Source organism: Engraulis encrasicolus, chromosome 7 (genome assembly GCF_034702125.1).
Source record: "Engraulis encrasicolus isolate BLACKSEA-1 chromosome 7, IST_EnEncr_1.0, whole genome shotgun sequence".
Classification (NCBI taxonomy): domain Eukaryota; kingdom Metazoa; phylum Chordata; class Actinopteri; order Clupeiformes; family Engraulidae; genus Engraulis; species Engraulis encrasicolus.
In genome coordinates this window covers 55,182,707-55,210,576 of record NC_085863.1, presented here as the reverse complement: position 1 = coordinate 55,210,576, position 27,870 = coordinate 55,182,707, and the positions used below count along the sequence as shown (strand labels likewise).

The following is a 27,870-nucleotide window of genomic DNA, read 5'->3' as shown; positions in this document are numbered from 1 at the left end:
CCGTAGGAGCAACACTGATGGAGGAGGAGGAAAAGGAGGCCAAGCTGATTGTTTTGGAAACCGTGGAGGCACATTGTAAAACAGAAGAAGATTATGAAGAAAAAGAAGAAGCCTGTTTGAAGCTTAGACTTCATACTAATGCTCCACTCTGGACATATAATGTTTTTATTTTATTTTGTTCAGTTTACAGGTAACACCAAAATCGATAACTGTCTGTCTCAAACAAACAATCCAAAGCACCGAAATGAATATCTCCAGTAATATGGCCCCTTGACGACAAAAGAAAATAGAGGTGATGCGCCTATGGTACGACAAGTGCTACTGATAGAATACCTCTCACAAGGACAATGGCGGTGTTTTAAAAACGGAAGAAATTACTCAAAAACTATGACAACTTGGTTTGCCAGAGCTGTTGACAGAAATGTGGTTTTGTCTTGCCCTGAAAGACCACCACATGTAGCAAGCAGGGTGACGACTAGATATTTAGCCTCTGTTGAAACGTGTTTAATTTATTGGCAATCTTTTTGTATGACTCTGATTGCAAAGTAAATTAAATTAGATGACAGAAGGAAGCCCTTTTTACAGTATGTATACTTTCAAGGAACTGTGGGAATATGTTTTATCATTTCAGTAGCATTCTGGTTAACTCATCATCAGCCTGCAGGATTTGGATCTAAGGTTCCAGTGTCTGGATCTCTGTGTTCATGTAAAAAAAAAAAAAAACCTGCTCTCAGTCTGTGTGCAAAAAAACGCCAAATATTATATCAATCATTCAAGTCACAATACTCCATATTTCAATGGGTGTTTAAAGTGAGGGTTGGTTCAATTTAAGTGAGAGAAAACTTATTTTCAAGTTACAGAGAGGGGGACTCACTGTAGCAACACACCCTTCCTAACGCCAAGAGAAGGTGGGAATTAGTGAGACGGTCAGATATCTGTTGTAATCTGGTGATAATGTATGCATTAAACAAACAAATGCTCATCATCTGAACATAATTTGCTATCTCCAATCCAAATATACAGAAAACTATGTATTCAGTCTTCCGAATGTTATCTCAAAATTTAGTACGTCCACCGCCTTTAGTCCATCCTCTTGCATCTACTGAGACGAGCTTGTGGACACGTGTGGACTTTGGAGAACTTTCTACAGGTACTGTATATGAAGGACGCTTGTAGGCTACAACTGGGGAGAATTCTCTGAAGAGGAGAGGGCTGGCCCCAGGCTTGGGAATGGAAGAATTGAAATGTCATTGGACTTCAAATATTGCCTTTTTCTCAGTTGGGGAGAAAATCTTCATACTCTTGATTGCTGTAATGTTTCGAAACTCGATCATTAAATATTAACAATATGGCAAAATACTATGTGTTTCTGTTTTATTATTCCACACCCAATCTATTTCCACCAAAGCATCTTAAGGGAAAAATGGCAAGGGCTCAATGATCCGGGCAATTCTTAATTTCAGTGCCACACAAATTTGGCAATACATACTATATGGCCTGTGTATAGTCATATCTGTGATTATATACACCAAAACAGAAAGTGGTGAAACTAACCAGAAAACAGCAGATACAAAGACAACAATGCTGATGCATGACAACAGTTGAAGATGCATCAATACCAAGTATATTGTGATGTTTAGCTTACTTTTATTGGTTTCTTCTACAAAGCCTGTCTGCAATTTCCTTCAACTGGAGAACCCTGCAGATATTCACTCAATTCAACTAGCTACTTTACGTGTGGATGCATGCTTCTTTCAAAAATGACACTTTGTCACAAACAAGAACGATGTGACAGTGGCATGCATATGTTATTTGTTTTGTTAATTGGGGTTCAAGGGGGGCTTTCTTGGGGTGCATCCCTGGAGACTGGACCAAGAGGGGTGACTCGTGTCTGCATCCTGGTGAAACTGCAGCTGCAACCAGACTGCACAGTGCAAAGTCCACACCTATTGCTTTTAAAACAGAATTCCCTTGTGTGTAATAGGGAACTTATTTTCATCATCCTCTGTTTAAATCGTGTACTTTATTTAATACAGGTCCATTTGTCTGGTGTGGTCTATTTAACAGTGCATCACATTTCTGAGAAAATTGGACGTTAGTGAATAAGCAAGGTCATATTTAATCAATTTGCACTGTGCAGTTTGTAATCTCGTGATATAAATAAGTGATTCCTTACTATTTTTTCCACAACTGCAAGTTTTCCTCTGTTGATTTCCAGAGGTTCCTAATCCTATATGTAAATTACAGCCAATAGATGATGTTGTTGAGTTGGGCTGGGATTAGCGGAGGCGAATGAGTTTCAATTTTACTGGATTACAGAACAAAGAAAGGGGAAAGGGGACACAGTCCACTGTTAAAGAAAAGAGAAAGAATCGCGAAAAGAGAAATAAAGGCGTACCGATATAGACACGTTGGACGTGGAGATAGATAATGTGTCGAATTCGGAAGACACATGAAATCGTCAACATTATTTTATAGATGGGAGTTTCACCAAGCAGTAACCATTGGATTAAACGGAGAATAAACCTATTCCGGGATTGACGGCATAAGGAAATTATAACGACAACAGAAGGTAAGACTTGGCTAATGATTGTATTTTGTACTTGTTTCATGCACTGTGAAAAACTATATATCGTGGCACGTGACTTTTTTGGATTGTCGAATTTTGAAATTACAGATTATAATTCTAGGGGGAGGCGTGTTGCTAGTTGCTAAATAGCTAGCCAGCTAATATTTGTGGGTTAGCTTACAACCGATCTGGCTAATTTAAGCATTAACTTCACAGGCGGCATCTGTCAAAACATCTCTTGTAGGCTGCAGTCAGCCAGACACGTGTCTAGCAAAATAGATCAAATAGAAAAGTAATAATTTATTAAGCATTTTATAGCTGTCAAGAGTTTAATATACTCCAATGCCTCTCTAATGTCCCTCCTAATGTGGGATACAACGCAATATAATTTGCAGTTAGCCAGTGCCATTTATCTGTATAGTAGCCAGTGGGCCAGTGTAATGTAAAACTCTATATTCTGCATGCATAGTCTATTGAGTTGTCACGGTGTACAGTGCTAATAGTTTATGAGACTTTTGGTCAACCTTAGAAGGTCATGTTTACAATGTCAAATGAAGCTAGCTGATTGCTAGGTTAGCTTTATCATTCTGTCGGTGGTCGCTGCTAACCATTGACAAATTAACATTACGACAAACACATGAATATTGCAGACCCTGGCTACCTTTTTCTAGTCGGAACACAGCAGTGCATCCTGAGCATCCGACCTGGGGTACATGCATGGAGGGTTGACTACCTGTGTGCAGTTACCGCTCAGTTAAAGAAAGATCTTATAGATCTCAGTTAAAGAGATCTTAATCACGTTGTTGTCTCGTGGACAAAAGATGCTGGTCATTTTCTTGATTGCAACAGTAGCAAAGGCAAGCTGCTTGTTGCAAGAATCTATGGAACCAGGCGAGCGTTCTATTATGTGGGACTGAAGAGTGAAATCACACTTTCTCCACCAGCGTGCCTTCAGCACTATATTCTTTCTGAAAACTGAAGAAAGTCGCGTTCAACTTGTTGAATGTGGATTTAATCTATATGTTGTGCGAAAGACTGCAGGTCTAGAGATATTACGTAAAAGTAACACTGATATATCTACGTAGCCATATCACGATTACAGGTTTAACCTATTTAATTATGATAAATGGATGCGTTTGGCCGTCATTTTGACATGTAGGAGGGGGCTTGATTTATCATTAGCCTACAAAAACGGCATGCATAAAACAAATAGACGACAGTCTATTGTAGGCTACAACATGATTCAAAGAGCTATGAAAGGAAAAAACATTACGTGATGCTGAAACTGGACCCTTTTTTTGCCATCCATACACAACTATGATGGATTGTGGCCGTGGGGCTGACGCAAGGCTAATGCCGTGCGACCCAGCAATTAAAAGTCAATGATCAGCTTTTCAGGAAACGGTTTAGACACAGCATTTCTTAAACCGGCATCTGTTGTTGAAAGTATTAGCCAAAGTATTGTGTAGCCACTGGCAGTAAGAGCTTCAAGCCTCTTAGCTACTGAAAAAAGAGCCAGTCAGAAATGTATGATACCCTTTCTGAGATCTTTTGTGTAAACACCATGGACAATTGTTCCACAGAGAGGTATCAGCTACAGTCGTTGTGTACTTCCATCTGAAAGGGAATGTTTATCTCCTGAAGGTGAGCCCATATAATAAATGCTGCTGCCAAATGGAAGACTTTCTTTTAGAATAGAATAGAATAGACTTTGTCTTGCCAGCATGAACATTGCCTTTGGTCTCAGAATAAAAACAGGATATCAACACAAATAGACACAAATAGACAAAACACACATACAAATGCCCCCCTCTAACAACCCAGGACCAAGGACATCATCCTGAAACTTCAGACGAGGGCTGAATTGTATTAAAAACTGTGACCTATGTGTGGACACAGGATTCGGATTTTTGAGGAAAGACCCTGCATACTCAGTTCTACTGCACAGGCTATTCTTATTCGAATATAGTTGTTGTCAAATTCATTACAGCTTTTGTTGTTGTGGTAACCTTGACCATGTTGCATGGAAAGGCCTGATAAACAGCCACCTGTTTTTTGCCTTTAATGAAGCAATAGGTGGTGGGCCCAGTCTCATATCTTGTCAGTTCGTTGGTGTTAACGAGTGGCAACTTTATTTTTGCTTATATAACCCCCTGACAACCCATTAATCAATATTTTGGCTGTTGCCATCCTCAAAACTTGCACATTGATTTATAAAAATGACAACAAATAATAGCCGACCGAGTGACGTCACGTCAATGCAAAGTCAACGAGGCAGAATACAGCTAGCGCGTGCATGCTACCCGGAACCGTCAGATTTCATGGCAAAAAGTTACAAGTTGGGGGTAAGTGGGCTCACTTGTTGTGTACATGCAAAAAATATATATTTTTCTCAAACTTTCAGAAGTGCTCTTTTTCGCTGTTAGTGTTCGACTGTCTGACCATCATTGGGCAACGAGAGATAAATGTCAAAAAGAGGACAGGTCTGTTCCCTCAAAGCAATAGAGCAATGAGGTGACGGGGGTAGATCAATTCGCCAAAAAACTACGTGTCAGTAAAGAAATGCAAGCTGTGTTATTTTTTCCAGTAACAGGAAAATGGTCAGGAATGAAATACCTACGTGTTTCAATGATCAGGTGAATTATCTGCCCATGAAAAAAGCCCGATATGCGGATAAATATTCCCTTTTCAACTTTGAGGGGCGGAGACTTCCCATTGACTGTGCATTATGTGACGTCACCCCCAGTCTTTTTTATTTTCGTTATTTTTTAATATAAACGTGCAACTTTTCAGCGTGGCAACAGCCAGAATATTGCTTTACATATTATCAGGAGGTCTTATTAGAAAAATCAAGTTGCCACTCGAGAGTGAGAACGAAACTCGTTTTCTAAAGGAGCTACGAATTCTAGCCCACCGTCTACAAATCTCTGCGGCACTTAGGATGGTCTGCATTGTTCACAGAGCGAAGGCGACCTGCCTGAACTTGATAGGATAAGAGAAACACAGCCTCTCTGTCCTCTCTCTGTGTGTGTGTGTGTGTGTGTGTGTGTGTGTGTGTGTGTGTGTGTGTGTGTGTGTGTGTGTGTGTGTGTGTGTGTGTCACTGTGTGCGCATGCACAGCATTCAGATCACCAGGCTCTGCTCTGTGTCGGTCATTTTGTTTGTCTAGAAGATATGATCAAAAGGGCCCTGTTTTCCTCCCAGAGCCAGCCCAGCTCTGCTCTGCTCGGGGTGTGCTGTGTGTAGCCCATTTGCCAGCCGAGCCGGAGCGAAGGGGGCTCTGTTTGTTATCTGCTCTTGAGAGGGCGGATTCAGACGAGTAATTGTTTGGCTTTGGCTGTTTGGTCCCCCCATCTCCTCTCCCTCCCCCTCTCCTCTCCTCTCCTCTCCTCTCCTCTCCTCTCTCCTCTCTCTCCTCTCCTCCCTCCTCTCATCTCTTCTCCTCACCTCTCCTCTCCTCTCTTCACCTCTCCTCTCTCTCTCCTCACCTTCCCTCTCCTCTCCTCTCCTCTCCTCTCCTCTCCTCTCCTCTCCTCTCCTCTCCTCTCCCCTCTCTCTCCTCCCCTCTCCTCTCTCTCCTCACCTCACCTCACCTCACCTCTCCTCTCCTCTCCTCACCTCACCTCTCCTCTCCTCTCCTCTCCTCTCCTCACCTCCCCTCTCTCTCCTCTCCTCTCCCCTCTCTCTCCTCTCCTCCCCTCTCCTCCCCTCTCCTCCCATCTCCTCCCCTCTCCTCTCCTCCACCAGTGGAGACTGTGGTTTGGGTTTTGCCTGGAGGTAAGGATAATGGCTCTCAGTGTCTGGAGAGATTAAAGGCCAGGCGCTGCATTGTTCAAATGCCTCGAGATTAGTTTCCAAGGAGACAGATTGCGGTTGCCATGAGAACTCCAGGCCCCTGGAATTAGGATTGCAGAGGGGGTTTTATATGACCTTTATTCCATCTCATTACCTTTTCATTATATAATTACCTTATAGTACCTTCCATCCTTGACTGTGTGACCTGTGTGTATGAGCGTGCATGGTTTTTAGATGCGCCCTAGCATCTCAATAAGAGGGTATGTCCCTCCGTCTTTCTGTCTGTCTGTCTGTCCGTCTGAAACACATTTTTTACATTTTACTTCCCTCTTGTGTCCACAAGGCGACAGAGTGCATAGACGGACGGATCTTTGTCCAGCTGTCGGACTTGTTTTTGCCCTCTCCATGTCTGACATAGGCCTGTTTTCAGAAACCATGAGGGCTGCTTGCACGACAGGACAAGATTAGGTTAGGTTAGGTTCGTTGAGGGCAGGATGCATGACAGTGACACAGGAGATGGAGATGGTTTATGTTTCAGTGTGGCCAAGAGGAAGGGGAGACCAGACGAGGCTTGCTTGCTTGCTCGGCCTCTTCCTCCACTGCTCCAGACGAGAGCAATTAACGAGCAAGGGCTTATGGGCCAATAATCTGAGGCAGCTTTAATTGGCAGACAAAAGCTTATCGTAATGAACTGATTTCACATGGGTGTGACGGATTTTAAGGTTTTAGCCTTTTTGCCGCGGAGGGTATTACTATCACTTTTAAAGCCCCCCTTAAAGCTTTCCAACTTTTCCCTCCCTCTTGTGCCATATATAGCGGGGCTTGTTTAGTCAACTTCAAAACAAATAATTACCCCAAGTGGCCCATTGGTAAGGTTTATTTGTGTTCTTAATCTGCTAATGTTTTCAGGGCCAGCTCATTATGTTTGCATGCTGTTTCGCTGTTTACTTAGAGCCACATGGAATTACTTTTCTAAATCGTAGTATGTGCTTAAACAGTTTTTTATGCCGTGGTATTGCTCATTCATTACACTTGTAGCTTTTCAGTTACGTTTTTTGACGTAATGAATGTGTTACAACATAGCCAATACATGGACCAGTACCCTACCATATAGGAATGGATGTCGGTATTGTTATGTTTGTTAGAAGTTAATACATTTTAGAAAAACTTTTTTCTAAATTATTTTAATCCACATTTACTCGTGATTTAATCTGTTAAATAGTGACTGATGTTGACTGTGATGTTGCTGCCCCACAAAAGAAAAAGAAAAAAAACAAGAATAATCCCTGAACATTAGGTTGTTGCTATATAGTTCTCTCTATGGATGAATGACCGTTTGGATGGTGCCTTGATGACTGTTGGCAGGAGAGCTCCTCCTCTGGAGTGCGGTGAAGAAGAATGGCACAGATGGGGAAGCCAGGATGCGACGCCGTGCCGCCAAACTCGCGGGTGGACATCCGGGTGCCTCAGGTGTCTGTCAGACAGGAGATCCTCACCAGCCTGGTCTCCGCACTGGACTCGGTGGTAAGATCATAGAAGAACATACCTATTAAAACGTTGAAAATCATGTATTACATTATATCTTAAAGGTGCACTGTGTAGAATGACGGCCAGAGTAGGTATTGCAACCATGCTGATCATTGAAACTCTGCTGGCCAAATTTGATCTTATTATAAATATTTACCGTTATTTACTAGTATGGCCAGTACAGTAAGTTGTGCAGCTAAAAAAATCTATTTCTGGAAATTCAAAATGGCCCTGGAGAAGATGGCCCTTTTCATATATGAAAAGTGCAATTTTCACAGTCATAATGAATACTCAGAATTTGATGGTGGTTGTAAGTATTTGTTAAACATGTAACATTTATGAATGGGCAGCATTCATTCTGGAAATTAACTACTAAAAATATTACACAGTGCACCTTTATCTCATCGGTCAATGATGTCTTAGTAGTTGCACACATCAGGGAGGTGCAACCACAGCCAATGCCACTGTTGTTTAGATGAAATTATAATTTTTCTTTGTGGATGAAATGCAAAGCATATTCATTGTTCTACATAAATTACCTATTATTATACTAATTATTATTAATTTATGCATTTGCTGTGATTGTACCACCTGGTGTCATTGACGTCATATCTTTATCACCTTTGTGTTTGCATCTGGGCTCAGCACTGTACTCTGTGGTAAGATCATGGAACATACCAGTCCACTTATGAAGGCTCCAAAACAATGGCCATGTTGGCTTTTGTGAGGAGAGGGAGCCCTTCTTTACTCAACTGTCAATATCTCAGTAATATGTTACTATAAAAGGTGTAACATAGGGAGCTCTGCTCTGGCTGACTGTATTAGTGAGATATGGAGTGGAGGATGGGCTCTAGAGGGCTCCTATGGAACACTCGTTTAAAGTATATCACATTAAAAAGCACACGTCACCTGTTGATTTTGTTATTTTCATTTAAGTTAACTCGAGTATACATATGTAACAGCGAGCATGCTACAATGTGATATTTACAATATTGCACACTGTATGTCGCTTTGGAGAAAATCGCTAGCTTGGTCTGTCACTGGTGTCGACAAATACTTTAAATGTAACTTTAAAGATCCTGAGTAGCCCAGGCTGTTTTGAAGGGACGTCCAGGTCCGGCCATCTGCCATTTGCGTTACGCTATCACACACCAATCAGGCTAATGGGATTGACCTCACTAGATTAGATTGACTCCTCAGTTGGAGAAAATGGCCCAGAATGATTCGCTTTCGCTCGAGAAATTACTTGTCTGTTTCCAAAGGAAATGTGCCTGGCGGTACGTGCTCAGCCCGGTCGGTCGCCTATGCTTCTTTTTCAGTGCACAGCCATGTCCAAGTTAAACGCTGAGGTGGCATGCGTCACCGTCCATGAGGACAGCGTAATTGCCTTGGGGACAGAAAAGGGACGAGTCTTCCTCAACTCCCGGAAGGAAATTCAGTCAGACTTTCAGAAATTCTGCCGTAAGTACCTTTCTCTCTCTCTCTCTCTCTCTCTCTCTCTCTCTCTCTCTCTCTCTCTCTCTCTCTCTCTCTCTCTCTCTCTCTCTCTCATCTTCTCTATTCCTCCTTTACACCTCTATATGCTTGTCCTTCTCACCTCTCTGTCACACTCTTTTGCTCTGTCACAGTCTCTCTCTCTCTCTCTCTCTCTCTCTCCCTTCTTTTCCGGTCTCATTAGATAAATCCAAAGGGATTGTGTTGCTTGCTTCGTGACCCTGGTGCTGTCCGCTGAAATGAGTCCTCTATTCACAGGAGTGCCCTGTCTGCAAGCGCTGGCTGCGGTCAACTCCCACGGCAAAGTGGCCCGGGAGCAAGAGCCTTGCAGTGTCATGAAAGACGCCGGCCAAGGGAAACAGCAGCAGAGAGCCTCAACAGATGCTCACTCCAACATCTTCGTCCTCCGCAAGATGGTGGAGGAGGTGTTCAGCGTGCTTTATAGTAGGAACACTAAGTTGTTCTTTTATGATTTTTTTTTTCAGTGGCTCTTCTCTTTACATATTTTTAAGTAATGTTTTATTTCATTCATTAACCCATGTAGACCTAAGGCACCTGCAAAAAATGCCTGCTAAATGCCTAAGCCCTTTTTGGCACTCAACCTGTAAAATCCTAAATATCTCAGCTTTTGAAGCACATTAAAAACATGAAATAAGTTCAATTTAAAAGCAAGGACATTCACCTTGCATTAGAATGTGTTTATTAATTTTTAATAAAAAAAAAGCCAAAATCTCAAGAGCCTGAATGCAGTTTCTAGTTTGAACAGTGCTTGCATACTTACAGTAAAAAGCCACATATTAACGAATAAAACTCGCAACCAATTCAGCCTTATTCCGTCTGTTTAAAATACATACACGTACTTGAAGAAATGCACTGTATACATATTATTTATCTAATGATCTAATAAAAAATATCTAAGTTATATTTGTGCCAGTATTGTACATACACTTATAATAATGGCACCCAATATCTGTGTCTCCATAGGTGAGGCTGTTGGGAAAAGCAGCCTGGTCCCTGTGCCTTATGACCTGATTTCAAAGGACCCCTCTTCAGTGGTTATCCATGGTTTGCCTGATGGAATCACACTACGGAAACCTGCAGAGTACGACACCAAGACCTTAATGAAGATACTGGAGCAAAGTAACCGCATCCGCTTCTCTCTCAAAAGGTATGTTTGGGGAGTGTGGGCAAATTGCAGTCTGTCTTGTCAGGATATCCTGCAATTCTGGCAAAGGAGTCATTGTATTGCAATAATATTAAGGAATGGGTTCCGTAGGATGTGTCTCTACAAATGTTTCCTTCGACAAGTTATGGAATGATTATACATGTCCTATTACAGTTTCATTTGAAATGTAAGCTTACAGTGTGTCAAAAATGCCTTTGATGATCACTGATCTTTTGTGACTAGGATGCCTTATCTGAGTTTTTCAGTCATGTCTTGTTTCTCCTTTCCAGTGGTGTGTACAGCTATTGTGTTGTCTAGTATGCCATTACTATCATCCTATCTCAAAATTGTCTCTCTATTTTTGCTACTGTGGTGACTTTCCTCATGGCAATGGGATTGTAACACCTACAGTATGACCATAAGTCACATTAGAACAGTCAAAGTGAAACCCAGAAAATCTGAAGTTGTGCAGTTGTGTGAGGCCCTGACACTAAGTTGCAAGGAATACTGCAGTATAAAGTGTTGCTCTCGGCACAGAATATCAATGCTGGAAGATATATATAGCCAAAATGTCTAGACGCTTAGAAAGTCAGAGTTGCAAGATGTAATCACAGCCTATTGACAAAACAGCACCATTCTACTTTTCTCCGTCGCTGAGGTTACCAGAATTCTGCACAATGCAATGTGTATTTGAATGGGTTTCTTTTTTTTTTAGATCTTCTTGTATTGAATGACTTTTTCTAAATGTTTCCTGGTAGCAGAACAATGGAAGATGTGGTTCGAGACCCCAAGCCTAACGTGGAGATGAACCACCACGCGGGCTCCAAGGCGGTCAGCAGTAGCCACGTGGCCACGAAGCCCTCTGGGCAAGAGGTGGCCATCAACAACTCCATGCTGCCAGGTTTTGTCTACGGCATGCCCGTGTCCGCACAGCACCACCCAGACAGCAGCAAGGAGATTAAGCCTGTGTCCCTACACAACCTGGGGAAGGAGTGCCTGGGCATGTGGATGGCAGCCCACGAGAAGGCCTCAGCCGCCAAGGACTGCACCGATAGTGGTAGGTGGGATTGGGTGCATCAAGCTACTGTGAGATAGAGACTGCACACATTGTTTCCTCTCCTGGTTTTATTGAACATGTTTCAACTGATACGCCTGAGGCTAACTCTGGTACAGTGTATGAAATGGCAACATTTATTTTTTTAATTGTACATGGTCCCTAATAATAAACTGAACTGAATTGAATAAGGTCTTTGAAAGACTCAGTGGTGATTGTGTGGCCCTCACTAGAGCTGTAGCTGTGTTTTGACTGCCATACCAACCAGTCTGGCTCTTTTCCTGTGCAGTCAAAGTGCATGTTTGCACATTTTCTGTTTGCTGATTTAGCTATCAGAGACCATAACCAGACCCTGAGTATGAAATCCAGCATCGTTTTTGAACAGGCTAGTAATGATGTTATTTCCTTTCAGGTGATCAAATTACTTTGGCGGGAGACCTCAGCCAGTGCCCTCCCAGCATCCACATCTCTAAACGTCTGCTGTTCTCCATTGTACATGAAAAATCAGGTGGGTTTGATTGGACCCCTGGGAGAGCAGTGGGCTATTCAGGGCCATATCACAATGTGTTCTCAGTGTGTAGATCAATGGAGGACTAATATGATTTTCAGCATTTTACTTGTGTACATTTTTCGACATATGCATTACTTGTTTACTATTACTTTTGACATGTACATTATTACTTTTGCTACTACAAAGTACCACATAATGTTATTTATATCATAATTTGTTTACACCCTCATTTTTAAAACATCAACTTAAATGTTTTTTTTGTATACTGTATCAGACATGACTAGTGCCCGGTAACCAGTAAAGAACTGTCCTATTCCTTGTCTTATTACAGAAAAATGGGACTCCTTTATCAGAGAAACAGAAGACATAAACACACTACGGGAATGTGTTCAGATTCTTTTCAACAGTCGTTATGGTAAGACTGAATTTAAAATGTAATATACAGTTCAGTATGTTTCATGTCTTAATCAACTAACCGTGCATCCATTCACCATATTGACTCACATAGTACACTTAACACTTGTTGCAGTAGCAGTTGTTGTAGACAACCAGTACACATTTTGGCTCCGGTTATCTTATTCATATGGCCACAATTGACTCCATTCACATGTGATTAAGGTATGTCAGTAAAAGTCAGAACAATACAAAGATGTTCATTTTTCCCAATGCTTTAGCTGAGTCATAGGGTTGAATCACATGGTTCCTGTGAATTGTACTGTATGTATTAAGTAAGGGTTAACGTTCGGCGAGAAGGTCGCTACCGTGGAATAGCAGCACGACAGAGAGAATCTTTAGACCCCGATGCGGTCTTGTTCTCTCTGAAGTGCTGCTATTCCACAAAGCGACCGACTCGCCGAAAGTTAACCCGCTTATTATATGGATATACTTAAATGATTCACACATGCGGGGACATTTCTTTAGACCTATTTAATGTTAAGATTGTTGCTGCGCAAAACAAAACAGTGCCGTTGTGGAACACCGCTAGGCAACAGCTAGGTAGGCTAGCCAGGACAACAGGTGTTGTCTATCACAGCAGCTGATTAGAGTGACAAAAGACCGGACCCCCTGCGGAGTGAAACATTCGCTTTAGCCACTGACTTGTATACAAGCCAGTGGCTTTAGCAGTGAACGTCTTGTTGCCATTGACAGCGGTAGCCAGGACAACGGGTGCTGTCTATCACAGCAGCTGATTAGAGTCTTGTTGAAAAGTCGCTTTAGCAGTGAAAAGTCTTGTTGCCATTGACAGCGGTCTGTTATAGACCAACCCGTCCGTTATCGAAAAATAACAGACGTCCGAACGTTGGGGAGCCCCGTTGAAATGAATGGAGCATTCGACAGATGACGTCACAACCATATAATAAGGCATGGTAAACTCCATACAGCTGCAATTAGGGTATTCTTCAGCTACCAGCCACCTGTGTGCCTTGCAATTAGGGTATGTTAGTAAAAACAAACATTCAAACATCAAACATTATTTCGAACATCAATATACTTCTTTTGATTTTCTTCAGCCGAGGCGCTGGGTTTGGACCACATGGTTCCTGTTCCGTACCGGAAGATCGCCTGCGACCCCGAGGCGGTGGAGATTATCGGCATCCCGGACAAGATTCCTTTCAAGAGGCCTTGCACCTACGGCGTTCCCAAGCTCAAGCGCATTCTGGAGGAGCGCCACAAGGTCCGCTTCGTCGTTAAACGGTAACGAGATCATTCTACATTTTTTTCTTTTTTGTAGTATTTATTTTTGTGGTCTTTTTGACTTTACTGTATTTATGATAGGACAGTGAAAGTGATGAAAGGAAGGGAGTTGGGAGAGAGAGACGGGGAAGGGCCGGCAAAGGACCCGGGCCGGGAATCGAACCCGGCTCAGCCGCATGGTAGACGAGTGCCCTACCGTTTGGCCATGGCAGGGCCTCTGCATTCTGTTCTACGTGTCTTACAGGGTTTGCGGTCAAGGGTGCGTTCTGGGCCTAAAGTGTTGTGAGGTCGGTGTTAGGGAAACAAATTAATATGCAACGAGACCACGACAATCAGATCAAGTTTACAATTGACGTTCGCGAAAGAACAGAGATTGAGAAGCCTGGAAAACATGTTCCTCGCTTGGCATCTTTGGTCTCTGTCTGTCTCTCCTTCCCACGACAGCCATTTTTAATGAGCAGCACAAAAAGGGAGGGAGGTCCCAAAGTTCAGTGGAGAGAACTCCTCTATGCTTCTTATCTGAGTCGACCTTGCAGGTGTATCTTCCTAGTACAGCTGGCACATAATTCACTGGCAAGAGCTCACACAGAAACAGAGTTTAACCAGAGACACACGAAAAGTAGAACAAAGTCTTAACTACACATTAGAATTCTTACAGTTGTACAGTAGAAATTCTGTGAGACTTGACTGAGGGTGTCACCTGAGGTGTGAGGGTGTCACTAGAACGCAACCATATCATACTCCATGACACGCAGGACCAAGACACTCACCAAGACCAAGATTCAAAAATTAAGTAGACTAATGCCCCCCATTTGTAACTGATCATCCCCTCCTCTCAGTTTTCTCCTTCTCGACACCCCCTGAGGACTCCATAATGTCCCCCTGGGGATCTGAAGAGCCCATTTTGAGAAGCACTACTCTAAATGCACCACCTCTAACACCTACCTACCCCAGCTCCATGTCCTGCCCAGTCAACACATGGCATCTGTGTCATGGCATGGGGATCAGGAATGTGCAAGCTCAATCATGTTGTGGCAGGGAGATGATTTGTCTGTGAACTGGCTGCTCAATTTTCTATGCAAACCCTTTTGAGAAACTAGCAGGTCCCATTGACAGATGTGACGGAGGTCATCTTGCACCTGTCCACCCCCCTCAGGGATCGAACGTACGACCTCGTCAACTACATCGGTCCGGCAATGGGAGACACAGTACGATACCGCTGGGCCAAGAGACTAGTGTCTCGGCCCAACGGCACGAGACTGTATGAGACTATCGGAGGGAGGTTTACCAACGTTCCACGCCAACTCTGCTAGTTAGCCTCCGTTACACAGACACAGAGCAGATTGGTTTGTACAGTACATCGACTGAGAATACTTACTTGAGAGTCACAGACAAGCACAGAATAATTATTACTCACAGAAAAGCCATATTATATGATGTAGCATTTTGTGACACTTGTCTCTTGCCTATTGAATTGTGACACTGTGACCCTTATGTAAGAATATTTGCCTTTGGTTCTGAGGAACCCCAAGGAAACCCTAACGCTCTCACCCACTCTCTCACTCATTCCCAGGCTGTGATTGGCTGTGCTGTAGTAGGCACTTGAAAGGCTGCACTACATCTGTAGAGGGCCAGGAGAGGAGGGTCATTAGCGAGGCGCCTCAGCCTCCCGCAATATGGCGACGGCCCCTCAGACTAACACTCACAGCGGGCACCACCATCTGGCACTCTCTCTCTCTCTCTCTCCCTCTCGCTGTCTCTCTCTCTCTCTCTCTCTCTCTCTCTCTCTCTCTCTCTCTCTCTCTCTCTCTCTCTCGTACACTGCGCCCTGCAAAACAGAGTGAAATGCTGCGGTGGTAATCACTGCCGTACATGATGTAGTATGATGCCACTCGCTCGTCCTAATGAGTCCGACTCCAGCTGTAATGTTGTCCATATGGTTATAAGAGTGCTCAGACTCTTTGAAGACTCAGGGCCACTTTGCGTGGTAAAGGTGTGGCAGTGTCATGATGTGCTGTATGATTGCATGTGATCTCACCAGTGAGCGTGTTGTTGTTGGTGTTGTTCTGTACCAGACAGAACCTGTAGCCGTTGTAACCAACAGGATGTTTGTCTTGGCGATCAAGAACATCCCTTCTCAAAGTTATTTGTCTTTCTTTATTTTGCAGAATGTTTGATGAAAGGATTTTCACAGGTGAGATATTTTCTGAAACACAAATACAGTACGTTCTTGTAATGAAAACTCTACAGATCTTATATGGACTGTATCTACTTAGTTGTGATACTGGGCAGCCTTGTCTTTTCAAGGTAGTGCATGGTCCAGTCAGCCATTTTTCGGACAGTCTTTCATCACATACACGCATGCACGTATACACACACACACACACACACACACACACACACACACACACACACACACACACACACACACACACACACACACACACACACACACACACACACTCTATGCAGCTATGTGCGCTATGCACCTATTTCACCAGAGACTCGAGATTCTTATATCTTCTCCTCAGCTGCTGGTAAGCTCTCAAAGGAGGAAGGTAAGCCTGACATGGGCTGCTCTGTTGAGGATGGTGTCTTCCCTGAGAACCTGAGAGTGCCCTCTACTGCCCTGGAGCTGTCCTGCAACGCCCAGAGCAGCAGGTGAGATGACCGTCTCTTCTCTTCTCTTCTCTTCTCTTCTCTTCTCTTCTCTTCTCTTCTCTTCTCTTCTCTTCTCTTCTCTTCTCTTCTCTTCTCTTCTCTTCTCTTCTCTTCTCTTCTCTTCTCTTCTCTCCCCTTGCCTTCTGCTCTGCTCTCCTCTCCTCTCCTCTCCTCTCCCTTGTCCTCTTCTCTCCTCTGCTCTGCTCTTCTCTTCTCTTCTCTTCTCTTCTCTTCTCTTCTCTTCTCTTCTCTTCTCTTCTCTTCTCTTCTCTTCTCTTCTCTTCTCTTCTCTTCTCTCCTCTCCTCGTTTCATTATGTTCAGTGCCATCAGCACAGTTGCACTCATTATCCTGGATGGAAAAATAGCTGATCTTTGTGTTCCCTCTGTCTTTTTTTAGACCCACAAGCTCTTGCGTTAGTCCCTTGGCAGACTGCGAAGCAGGTTTGTATAAATTATAGGGTATGTATTTATAACTGCTATTGGCTGATTCCCACAGAACTTTTGCCTTTTGTCAGCATGGAAAGTGCTCCCTTTGGCAAGATATACCTGTTTTGGGATATATATGTATGCTGTACGTACGTAGATAACTACTTTTAGGTCTTACGGTTTTGTATGTTTTTTATCTAGAAACATGATGGTGATAAATATTTCAGACGTTTGAAATATATATTTTTGACTTCACCTGGACTTTCTGACAGGAATCCCAAAAATATGTTTTCTTTTGTTCCTCAGGACCTTCAGGAGACTGTGTACCCATGAAGAAAATCAAAACTGAACCACCAGATGGGGATATAATTCAGGTTACAGTACCAGGTATGTCTTCATGCCTTCTTCTACACTCTTAGCAAACGTGGGAATACATCGAATTGGATGGGGATAGATGGTGAAGTGTCTTTTTTATCATTTGTCTTAATGCTCTATTAAAGAAGTTAACTAGCAAAAACACAACACACCCATGCTGCACCAGTGTTTTTACTTTTTATTGTACGCCTTGTCCTGCTCTGGTTGCACCAGAGTGTCAACCCCAGAAGTGTGGACTACGTTTTCCTTTGTCACTATTTTTCCTCAGTTAGGCATGTTAAAGGACATTGAAGGAGTAGAACTTCACTGCTGCACTAGATGTATCCTTTCTGAAAAATTACATTTCCCTCAGGATATTGCTGCACACTTTCAATAGAGCTCTTATTGGGTTTCCCAGAGTGTCATTGTAAACTCAGAATGATGTCATATTTTATAATGTGTCCGGCAGCAACCTCTCCTTGCATCCAAACACAACCAACACACCCGAACACACATAGACAGGAAGTGCATAGTACAGCTACTTCCTGTATGCTCCCTTGTGGGCAGAGTGGAAGTGGTCATAAATGACCACAGGCATCAACTGGCTCTTCAGAGGTCAGTGGAGACTCGTAATTACCCGTCATTATCGTACAACTTACAGAACTTTAATATCTCAGACTTGGTGCTGGCAGTCAGGCTTGGGGCAGTAGAGTACTGTACAGTTAACTTTTGAAAGTAGATGGCCATAGTAGCTCTGAAGCATTTGAATGATCTCTAACACTATTGCACCATATAGTATTTCCTGCTTTTTGCCCTGGCTAAACTATTTCGTTGACCATTATGCTCCAATGTGTAATAGAGTAGGAACAGCAAATGTGCAAAAATGTTCTAAATATTGGAAGACAATGGTTGATTTACTTAATATAGTGGCCTTAGAAGAAGACTCCGGCAGCGTTTCAATGGACGTACAAGTAAAGTAAATGAGGTATAGGCATTAGACATTCAGGAAAGAGGCACCAAAACTTAATGACCTTTTGCTTTTTCCTCTCACAAATCATCGTCAAGGAAAAGGATCTTTCTTTCCGGGATATTAACCTGATGCTGAGTTTTTTTGTGTGTTCATCCTGTAGTGTTTTTAGTGATAGTTCATGAGCCAATTTTTACTTTCCGCTCCAGGGCACATGCAGTACTTTTCAAAAGGCAAGGCTATTAGCTATTAGAAGTTATGGACCGTGTACGTTTTAATAGTTGCCTCTCAGCCAAGTGAAAAGCAGAACAAGCAGTAACTGCTATTTTTGCCTTGAAACATCATTTGAAATGGAGAAATAGAGAACCGGATGATTGTGCCCCAGTTGTGTACAAGTAGGTAGACACAACATCGCCTCCCACCTTTTGGCGTCATAACCTTTAATGTTATTGGTGAGCATCACATCAGGAAATGACTTTACATTACTATGTCTTGCACAGTAGTTCTAGTTTTGCCAGGTCATGTTTCCGGCTGTGTGGTCTAAAGCCACGAGCTGAAAGAGACTATGAATTGAGGTGTTCTTTAGGCCTTATGCTTATGATATACCTGCAGTAGAAAATTGCTGTTGCGGGAAATTCAGCAGATTTTGCACATTTTTACCCTCTGTCGTTGCATCCTCCAATCTGCAATGCAGTCCGACTTGTTTTCCTCTCCGTTTGTTTATATGGGTCCACATCGCGAGGCAGCCAGGCAGTCATGCTTTCGCCTGCCAATGTTTTGATTTATCAGAGCCCCCGACCCTGTGGTGTTTATTTTGTATCTGTCTGGCGGCAGTAAAGCTATAAAAGGTGGGTATTATGGAGCGTTGCCTTGCTGCCAGACCCATCATCGCACATCCGTTACTCTTTTTCTTTTCTTTTCTTTTTTTCACAACCAGAAACCACGGCTACTGCGGAAGAGCCGAGCGAGCCCCTGGCCGAGCCAGTGGCCCCAGAGCTGCGCAGCCCTGCGGAAGCCCACGCAGGTAACCCATGATCCCCCTGGCCCTTTCTGTCCCCCTTCCCTTCCCTCCCCTGGCCCCCTCCTCCAGCCCCACTCTACTCCACTGCACCGCTGCCAGGACTGCACACGGTCGGGTGTCTGCCAGCTGGCCAGTTGTCTCTCTCCAGCCATTAGAGAGATAGAGCTGTGCCCCAATACGAGACGTATGGACTCCTCTTCATAGATTATTCTTACCCCTCAACCCTCTTTTTTTTACTTAGTGGCCAAAAGCATCACTCACTCCTCCCTCTCTATCACTCTTTTTCTCTCCTTCGTTCCCGTAACCTTTCTTAACCTTCAATACACACCCCTTAACCAGGGCTTGGAATCTCTGTGTTTATGAGGTGCAATAGTTAAAATGACACTTTTTAAAAAGCCCTTGTTATATTCAAGGAACAATGTTTATTGGAATTTAGTTGCAATTTATGTGGATAATGTATTTTCAAATCCCAAACTCAGCTTTGCACGGTGATAGTGTCAGAATTTATACTGCATCTGGTGCACCGAACACACCGTATTCCAGCCCGTGTTTTGCAGCCCTCTCCCCCAGTTCCCCATCTGTAGCACAGGATCCTACTACTTAGATACTGCTGCCCTGAGCTCCATCACCCAAGTCTCCATCCAGCACTTGCTAGTATGTGTTTGAGCCTTTAGACTCCCTTTTCAGTACACCCCCACACCCCCACACCCACTTTAGTGCCCCTTCAGTAGACAAGTCCCCAAGCTTAAGCCCGATGCATAAAGTTAACATGAACACTTGCAAAAAATTACAGTACATCTGACTTGTCACGCACAGTGACATTTCTGTGACCTTTTACGCTGCATCATTTAAATTTGGGTGATTAAAACACCCTAGCTAGTCAAATTTGACACGAAGCGGCACAAGTGTTTATGTTGACTTTATGTTTCAATTAAAAATGCAATTAATTTGAATTAATTTTTATGTTGACGTTTGGCTGTCTCAAATGATCAGTGGAGTAAACAACTGAAGGTAAGAGCAAAATGGATATGTACTGACTAAAATGCTATTCAAATACAAATTGCTCAGATAAATAATGTATTTCATTGTGTTGAAGGATACATATTTTTATTTATTTCAAGCAATTTTTTGTTTTGTGTTCTGAGAAAACGTTATCGAGTTATGTGTGTGTGATTTTTTTCAGATGAAGCGGTATCCCAGAAATCACCAGGCGAAGCACTAAAAAGAGTGGTTGAAGGTAGAGCCCATTCTTTAGATTCTGTCAAATTTTTGTTATCGCTCTGCCTTGTGGCAACTGTACTACTGTGGACTTCACAGTGAATCTCTCTTCTTCAGAAGACCTCGGCGAGATGATCCTTCAGCTCCGAAAACAAGTGGAGAATCTCTTCAGCTCCAAATACAGTATGTACTACAGACTGTTGGAATATAACTGTAATGCTCCATGCCAAGTTTTCATCCCCAAGGACTATGTGTGTGTGTGTGTGTGTGTGTGTGTGTGTGTGTGTGTGTGTGTGTGTGTGTGTGTGTGTGTGTGTGTGTGTGTGTGTGTGTGTGTGTGTGTGTGTGTGTGTGTGTGTGTGTGTGTGTGTGTGTGTGTGTGTGTGTGTGTGTGTGTGTGTGTGTGCGCGCGTGAGTGTGTGTGCCCGTGTGTGTGTGTGTGTGTGTGTGTGTGTGTGTGTGCGTGGTTATACATCTGAGTCACCACTGATCAATAGGGTTGTTCATCTCCTTTTTTGTCTTTTCCTAGAACAATTGAGTTGTACAGTAATGTTGTATTGTTTGCCCGTTTTGTCTCCCTTCCCTTCCCTTCCCTTTCCTCTTCTCCTCTCCTCTCCTCTCCTCTCCTGGTTTACAGCTGAGGCCCTCGGCCTGCCTGAGCTCACGAAAGTGCCCTACTCCAAGTTCCAGATGTATCCCGAGGACCTGTACGTTACGGGCATGCCTGAGGGCATGGCCTTCAGAAGGCCCAACTGTTTCGGAGCCGCGAAGCTAAAAAAGATTCTGGCAGCTGGAACCCACATCCAGTTTGTCATCAAAAGGTAAAAATATCAGAGAACATTGGAATTATTGATCAGATGCATACTGGTACCGTATGAAGATAACCCATTGAACAAAAGCAAAATGAATCCCGTTTTTATTCGAAAAGGGAACAAAGGTTGATCTCCATTTTTCCAAATTTCAGGCCTGAATTGTTAAATGACCCTGTAAAGCCTGAGGTTCCAAGTCGAATACCATGTGATTCAGGTAAGGATCTCTGCTGCCACAATTGATTAATGTTTCTCTAACATGAAGAACACACATTGACATTTAAAGTACCAAGTACCAATTATGCAGTCGTATTATCTTTTTTTTTTAAGTGAGATGTTTTTTCCCAACGTAGCATTTCATTCCAACACTCGCTTGTACAGATCACTTTCATATTTCAACAGTTCTCCTCTTACTCTAAAATGTCATAATTGAAAAAGGAACTGGATATTGCAATTGAAATGTTGCTAAAGAAAAGCAATCCTTCTGCATTTTAATAGTTGTAACATTCCAAAGCATGAAGACAGTTGTGTTGTCACTTACATACATTTCAATGACTACTTGAGTAAATTATTTTATTTCACAATATTTCAACTTTCATGTCCAGGTCCTGAGTCTAAAGAGTGTGGTGCAGAAGACCCAGGACCTGTCAATAAGAGACCTGCATTCACCGGTAAGAAACTAAGGACATGGTGTACTTGTTATATCTATTACATCTATTATCTATTATACCCATATATCTTACTCATAAGACTTTCATGTAAAGTCTCTATTGTAAGCTTGTTGTTAACAAAATGGTGATGAACTCTAGCCTGGGCGGATAGCCGACTGTTGACTCCGTCAATCAGTCTGGCAAAAGCCATGAGGAATCCGTCTCCGTGGACGATGGGATATGGTCTGATCTTACTCTTACTCTATCATTTAAATTAATTGAAGTTCCAAACTCAAATTAAAACCCATATTGTGCTTTATTAGCATGCCTGTTACGTTATAGCGTCGCAAAAGCATACAAATAACAAAACGAAAGTGTGAATATAGTTACCTTAACCAATCAGTGACGGAGCTCGCGGGTGAGTTCTACGTCACCACTCTCAACTGTTTGCTGATTGGCGAAACACTGAGAGAACCGAGCTCGAGGCTTTTGCCAGACGATGTGCGGAGCCAAAATCTTTGGGTGGAGTACAGAGGATGGCGTCGCGAGGCTAGATGAACTCAATATGGTAGCAATGGGGCAGCTGTGGCCTAGTGGTTGTGGAGGTGGGTGGTAGGTGGGATCAGAGGGGGTTGCAGGTTCAAATCCCACCCTTCCACTTCCTACACCTCTATCCATGGCTGAAGTGCCCATGAGCAGGGGACCTAATTCCACATTGCTCCAGGGACTGTAACCAGTACCTTGTAAATAATAACTGTTAGGCCGGCCGCACATTGGCTCCGACAGCACTGCGGCGCACTTTCGCTTCCGACCCACCACCTAATCCGGACCCCCAAACCAAATTTCACACAAACATAGCATTGATAGTCAATGGGTGGCGCCGACAAAATAGAACTCGTCTCTAATTGCTATCCGACATCGGTGAATGTCCGCGGACATCGGCGCCAGTGTGCGGGGTTCTATTGAAAACAATGAAATCGAACTTTTGCAGAGCAGTGCTCAGCACTTTGTCGGAGTTGGTGTGCGGAAGCCCTAAGTCGCTTTGGATAAAGTCAGCTAAGTGCAGTGTAATGTAATGCAAAGTTGTCATGATTTAAATTGAATTCCTTTCTACAAACCGTGAGTCAGCTCGCCATCTCACCATCTCACCAGCATTCCTATTTGCACCGAATGGCTGCAAAAAAACCATAAACTTACATAAACTGTTCTTGTAACTGTAACGTTGTGTTGTGTGTGTGTGTGTGTGTGCCCCCTCAGACAGCTTAGAGGCCAAGCTATCTCGCATTGACCTGGCCAACACTTTAAGGGAGCAAGTCCAGGACCTCTTCAACAGGAAGTATGGCGAGGCGCTGGGCATCAAGTACCCCGTCCAAGTGCCTTACAAGAGGATCAAGAGCAACCCGGGCTCCGTCATCATCGAGGGCCTGCCGCCCGGCATCCCCTTCCGCAAGCCCTGCACTTTTGGCTCCCAGAACCTCGAGAGGATTCTGGCTGTGGCCGACAAGATTAGATTCACTATCACCAGGTTGGTGTGCATTTCTGCTTATTGTGTGTGTCACATTATAGCAGGTAGCAGGCTTCAAGGAGAGTTTCTTAATTATTTTGAGGGTGCTGGCCCAAATGAAAACGCTTTAAATTCAACAGTAAAGGGCACACCTTGCATTAAAATATTCCATCAATTGATTTTGATGCAAGGTGCGCGCTTTTTTGTGTTTATTACACGGGTGAGGCAGAAATGCAATTTTGTTGTGTGCAGTGTTCACTTGTGTGCTGTGGAGTGCTGTGTCACAATGACAAAGGGAGTTGGAGTTTCCCAGTTGGGCTACATGTTGTGTTTAAATTACAGTACTTGATTTGTAATAGGCACACACAACACAGATGACCATTTAGTACTATAAACTGGACTGGATTTTTTCCATTACAACTACAGACAATAGTATTGGAAATGTGTTATTACCTTCATAGCTCAAGAGGTCTATGATGCTTATCATTGTGTCAATAAGTCTGTTTATTCATTCCAGGCCTTTCCAGGGACTGATCCCCAAACCAGGTGAAGTAAAAATATACGTATGTAGCGTCATAGTCTTTTTTTTTTTTTTTACCGTTACTCGTGTCTTTTGGCATGGTCCCTGGAGTTTCTTTTCACTCATACTGTATACTTCAAATGCACACCTCCCCATGATAATCACAGGATCCATTTGTGTTGTGTACATAAACTACCCTACAGTACTTGTAAGAGATGGATCTATAATGTTGTCTTCCCGTAAAGGCCTGCTTTAATCGATGAGTTTTCTCTGCCCATTAACTCCACAGCTCCTCGGAGGATCACCTTATTGAAGAAAGCTTATGCCTCAATAAGTGGTAAGCAAGCATGATAATACAGTATGTGTGAGTCTTTTAAGAATACATCAACCAAGACTGTGCAATGATAGCAAGTGTAATGCTGGAGAACACCTCATTGCAGCAAGAAACAAAACAATGTGAAAAATCAGCCTTGATGAATAGCTATCTAGTGCAATGTAATCTTTTGAGTTAAATGATGACTGAATCAATTGATAAATAAGTCAGTCAATCAATCAATCCATTACTTGAATGATGTGCCAGTGATGTGACTTTTCTCATTCATATTTTTTTTTCGTTCATATCTTTATTAGACGATGAAGAAGTAAATCGCATGGGAGAGAAGGTCATCCTGCGAGAGCAAGTGAAGGAGTTGTTCAACAAGAAATATGGTGAGGTCAATATTGGTTAACAAGTACAAACATATACCTGTATATCTATCTTGTGCCTGAATATACACTATATATAATTTTGATGCACTGGGAATATCTGAGCGCTTCGTCCTTCTACTTGCAGGTGAAGCTCTGGGCCTGGACCGCTCAGTTCTGGTACCGTACAAGTTGATCCGTGCCAGCCCAGACTCGGTGGAGGTGTGTGGTCTCCCTGATGACATCCCCTTCCGGAATCCAAACACCTACGACATCGTTCGCTTGGAGAAAATTCTACAAGCAAGAGAAGAAATCGCCATCACAATCAAAAGCCAGCTCCAGTGAGTCATTTTACTGAGATGAAACTTAGGAATTGGGGACTCCCTAAAAACATGTTTTTTTTCTTCATCAGGATTATTATGTGTGACTAACCATAACCCACAAACCTACAGTAAAACATAGGTATGTTTAGTGTTAGAACTATTTAGTTCACAATGCTTAAAGGTGCACTGTGTGGGGGCGCTGTGGCGCAGCGTGCTAAGTTCCCCACATTTGGGCTTGCATGCCAGGGTTCGAATCCTCCCTGGGTCATTTGCCATCCCTACCCCGTCAAAAATAAAGGTGCACTGTGTAATACTTCTACTAGTTTATGTCCAGAATTCATGCTACCCTTTCATTAATGTTGCCTTTTTCATGAATACTTACCGCCACCATCAAATTATAAATATTTATTATGACTGGAAAAATTGCACTTTTCATATGAAAAGGGGGATCTTCTCCATGGTCCGCCATTTTAAATATCCAGAAATAGACATTTTTAGCTGAAATACGTACTGTACTTTGATCATACTAGTAAATATCAGTTCATTAATTAGTAAATACTCATGAAAGGATCAAATTTGGCAGTACACAGAAGGGTTTCACCGAACAGCATAGTTGCAATACCTACTCTGCCCACCATCTTACACAGTGCACCTTTAAAACATCAAACGAGCTAACCAATGTAGCGTTTATGTTCTGATCACATCATTAGTGATTAGAATCACGATGGAACAGTGACTTTGGATTCTGTTGGTTACATTTGTCTGTCCAAAATGCTGTGATTTTAGGAGTCCGGTGAAAAGGGTTGTATGACATTCATGTAACATACAGTACATAGTATTTTCTGCTTTATGAAATATATCCTGTTACTTACGTAGACAGTTTTTTGTTTTTCAGGCCCTTTGCAGAAATTTGTACACAAGCTGAAAATACAGGTGAGAGGTTTTCCCATTCCAAGACAAAGATGTTAGATTTTTATTTGAAAAATGTTTCTGAAAGTTTATTTTTTTGAATTTTCAGAAGGGAAAGAAGTATCTACTAATCGGCGGAAGCGGAAGAGAGTTCTTGAAAACAATCGTGCGTCTCTTCCATCGGGTAGTGAATCTACAGCATCAACCAATCAAATACCTGTGATGGTAAGCCTCCTCGTGCTCATACGCCATTCACAAAAAAGAAAAACAAAAGTAAACTGGAAGTTTGCATCTTCAAGTAGGTTTTTTTCTTATTTTAAATTTAATTTTCTTCTTCCAATTAAAGTCTCCCAAGAGTTTAGAGGTAAACAACTGTACTTCTTCTTGAAGTCTGATAGACGTTTTTGCTCCTCATCCAATTAACATCACTTTTCTGGTTGTCTGTCTGGTCTGGCTTTCCACCAAAGAGCAGGCAGGGGAAGTTCTTTGGATGTCTAAAATAGTTCTATTGCTTACAACTTCATTATTTGGACAACATGACCTGGATAACTGAGAATCTTCACAGACGTTGTTCTAATTCCTTTTCTTCTTCTCACCTCCTTTTAGCAATGGCCTATGTACATGGTGGACTACAGTGGTGTGAATGTACAAGTACCAGGAAAAGTGAAGTACTGACTGAATGGACGTTTTTGATAATCACCATAATAAACATAACCCCTCCACTATCAGCTTTACTAGAGTGCTGTGGCTTAACGACAAGTACATTTTGCCCATATTGAGTGTGTCAAGGCTGGCGACTACCGGTAACATTTGTCTGGTGCTAGAAAAGGAACACTACATGAAGTTGCACAGTGGTTTGCCAGATAAATGCTTGTATTTTATTGTGTTTACCTATTGGAAGGTTTCTGTGTGCTTCACTAATCGCAAAGGGATCATGTTAACTCACTGATACAGCTGTTGTTAAACAGATATGTGCAAATTAACCCATAAGGGATAAAAACATTCACTGTATCAAAAACTTTTTTCTAGAAAAAAAAATCCCCAATGGTCTTTCTAAGCTAAGTAATTTAACGCAGACATGGAAGGGATTCTTTTTTTCTACCCACACACTACAGTGCGTCAGAGGTAACCTAGACAAAACCTTTATTGGTGCTAAAAGATGTTATTGACAGTCCAATCTAACTGCAGTCAGATATTGGTGATATTATTTATTTATTATTTATTGGCAGATAATGCTTATACACAGGGAATGTAAAACGACACATGCAGTATAAGAGATCATGCTGGGCAAAAAGACTGAACATATTACAATAGCCACTGTAGGTATACTGTATGTATATTCACCAAGGTCAAGTCTTTTGATTCAGGTATGCATATACCCACTGTGGAGTATTTTTAAGGTGACAACACCTTGCCGAGCTTTGACTGAGGTTTCTAACGAAGGTGTTCATAGAACATTAACACAAAATACCATTAAAAGTGTTTCATCATATACAAAGTAAATATGAATGTAATGTAATGTAATGTAAAGGAAGGAGTGGCATAATGTTAACCCCTTAACAACTGTCTCTCTGGACTCACCGGTATTTATATGCTGTACCTTAATGCCATTTAGGCCTTTGAAATAAAATGTGTTGCCTTGCATTTTATTCACGTTGTCTTGGATTTTTTTTTATTTTTTAATCTCTGTTAGTACAGCAGGTATGTTAATCTAAGAAATACCTTTCTACCATGCAACATGTGGCACACAAGGACACCTTTTTTATTGTGGTCAAAAATCCTTGCATATATTTTATATAAAAAGGTATTAACAGTCTGCCAGGGGTTTGGGCATGGAAAGGATAGAAGAAAAACAAATAAACAGAAATGGGAAAGTAAAATAAATATACATATAATAAATAAACGTTCAATTGTTTCTCTGTGATCCCTGCAAAAGGTGTAGTTTACTTCAGTGTCATGTAGTTTTTACACCAATCAAGTTGGTTGGGTAAGACATTTCTCTGATTTTAATAA

At 42.4% G+C, this 27,870-nt stretch overlaps 2 protein-coding genes across 5 annotated transcripts in view; both read left to right on the top strand.

Annotated features, from left to right (window-relative positions):
* Window positions 1-1,282, top strand: part of clip2 (CAP-GLY domain containing linker protein 2) — a 44,314-nt gene extending 43,032 nt beyond the window's left edge. For both annotated transcript variants that reach the window (XM_063204016.1, XM_063204015.1), the window contains one exon: window positions 7-1,282. In XM_063204016.1, the coding sequence (XP_063060086.1) occupies window positions 7-18 (12 nt within the window). In that variant the 3' untranslated portion in view covers window positions 19-1,282. The remainder of the gene's footprint in view (window positions 1-6) is intronic.
* Window positions 1,283-2,234: 952 nt separating this feature from the next.
* Window positions 2,235-27,506, top strand: gtf2ird1 (GTF2I repeat domain containing 1). 3 transcript variants are annotated; one of them, XM_063204021.1, is made up of 27 exons: window positions 2,235-2,572; window positions 7,730-7,888; window positions 9,211-9,352; window positions 9,644-9,829; window positions 10,370-10,553; window positions 11,312-11,607; window positions 12,017-12,112; window positions 12,447-12,530; window positions 13,627-13,810; window positions 15,979-16,004; window positions 16,342-16,471; window positions 16,870-16,913; window positions 17,205-17,285; window positions 19,157-19,243; window positions 20,424-20,477; window positions 20,576-20,641; window positions 21,096-21,279; window positions 21,423-21,484; window positions 21,873-21,938; window positions 23,175-23,442; window positions 23,939-23,967; window positions 24,231-24,278; window positions 24,572-24,649; window positions 24,774-24,966; window positions 25,844-25,881; window positions 25,967-26,082; window positions 26,464-27,506. In XM_063204021.1, the coding sequence occupies exons 2-27, from the start codon at window positions 7,763-7,765 to the stop codon at window positions 26,530-26,532; spliced, it is 2,937 nt and encodes a 978-aa protein (XP_063060091.1). In that variant the 5' UTR covers window positions 2,235-2,572; window positions 7,730-7,762; the 3' UTR covers window positions 26,533-27,506. The 3 variants fall into 3 exon arrangements, with proteins under 3 accessions (XP_063060091.1, XP_063060092.1, XP_063060090.1); XM_063204022.1 differs by having other exon boundaries at window positions 11,309-11,607; window positions 20,579-20,641; XM_063204020.1 differs by having other exon boundaries at window positions 11,309-11,607.
* The last annotated feature ends 364 nt before the right edge of the window (window positions 27,507-27,870 follow it).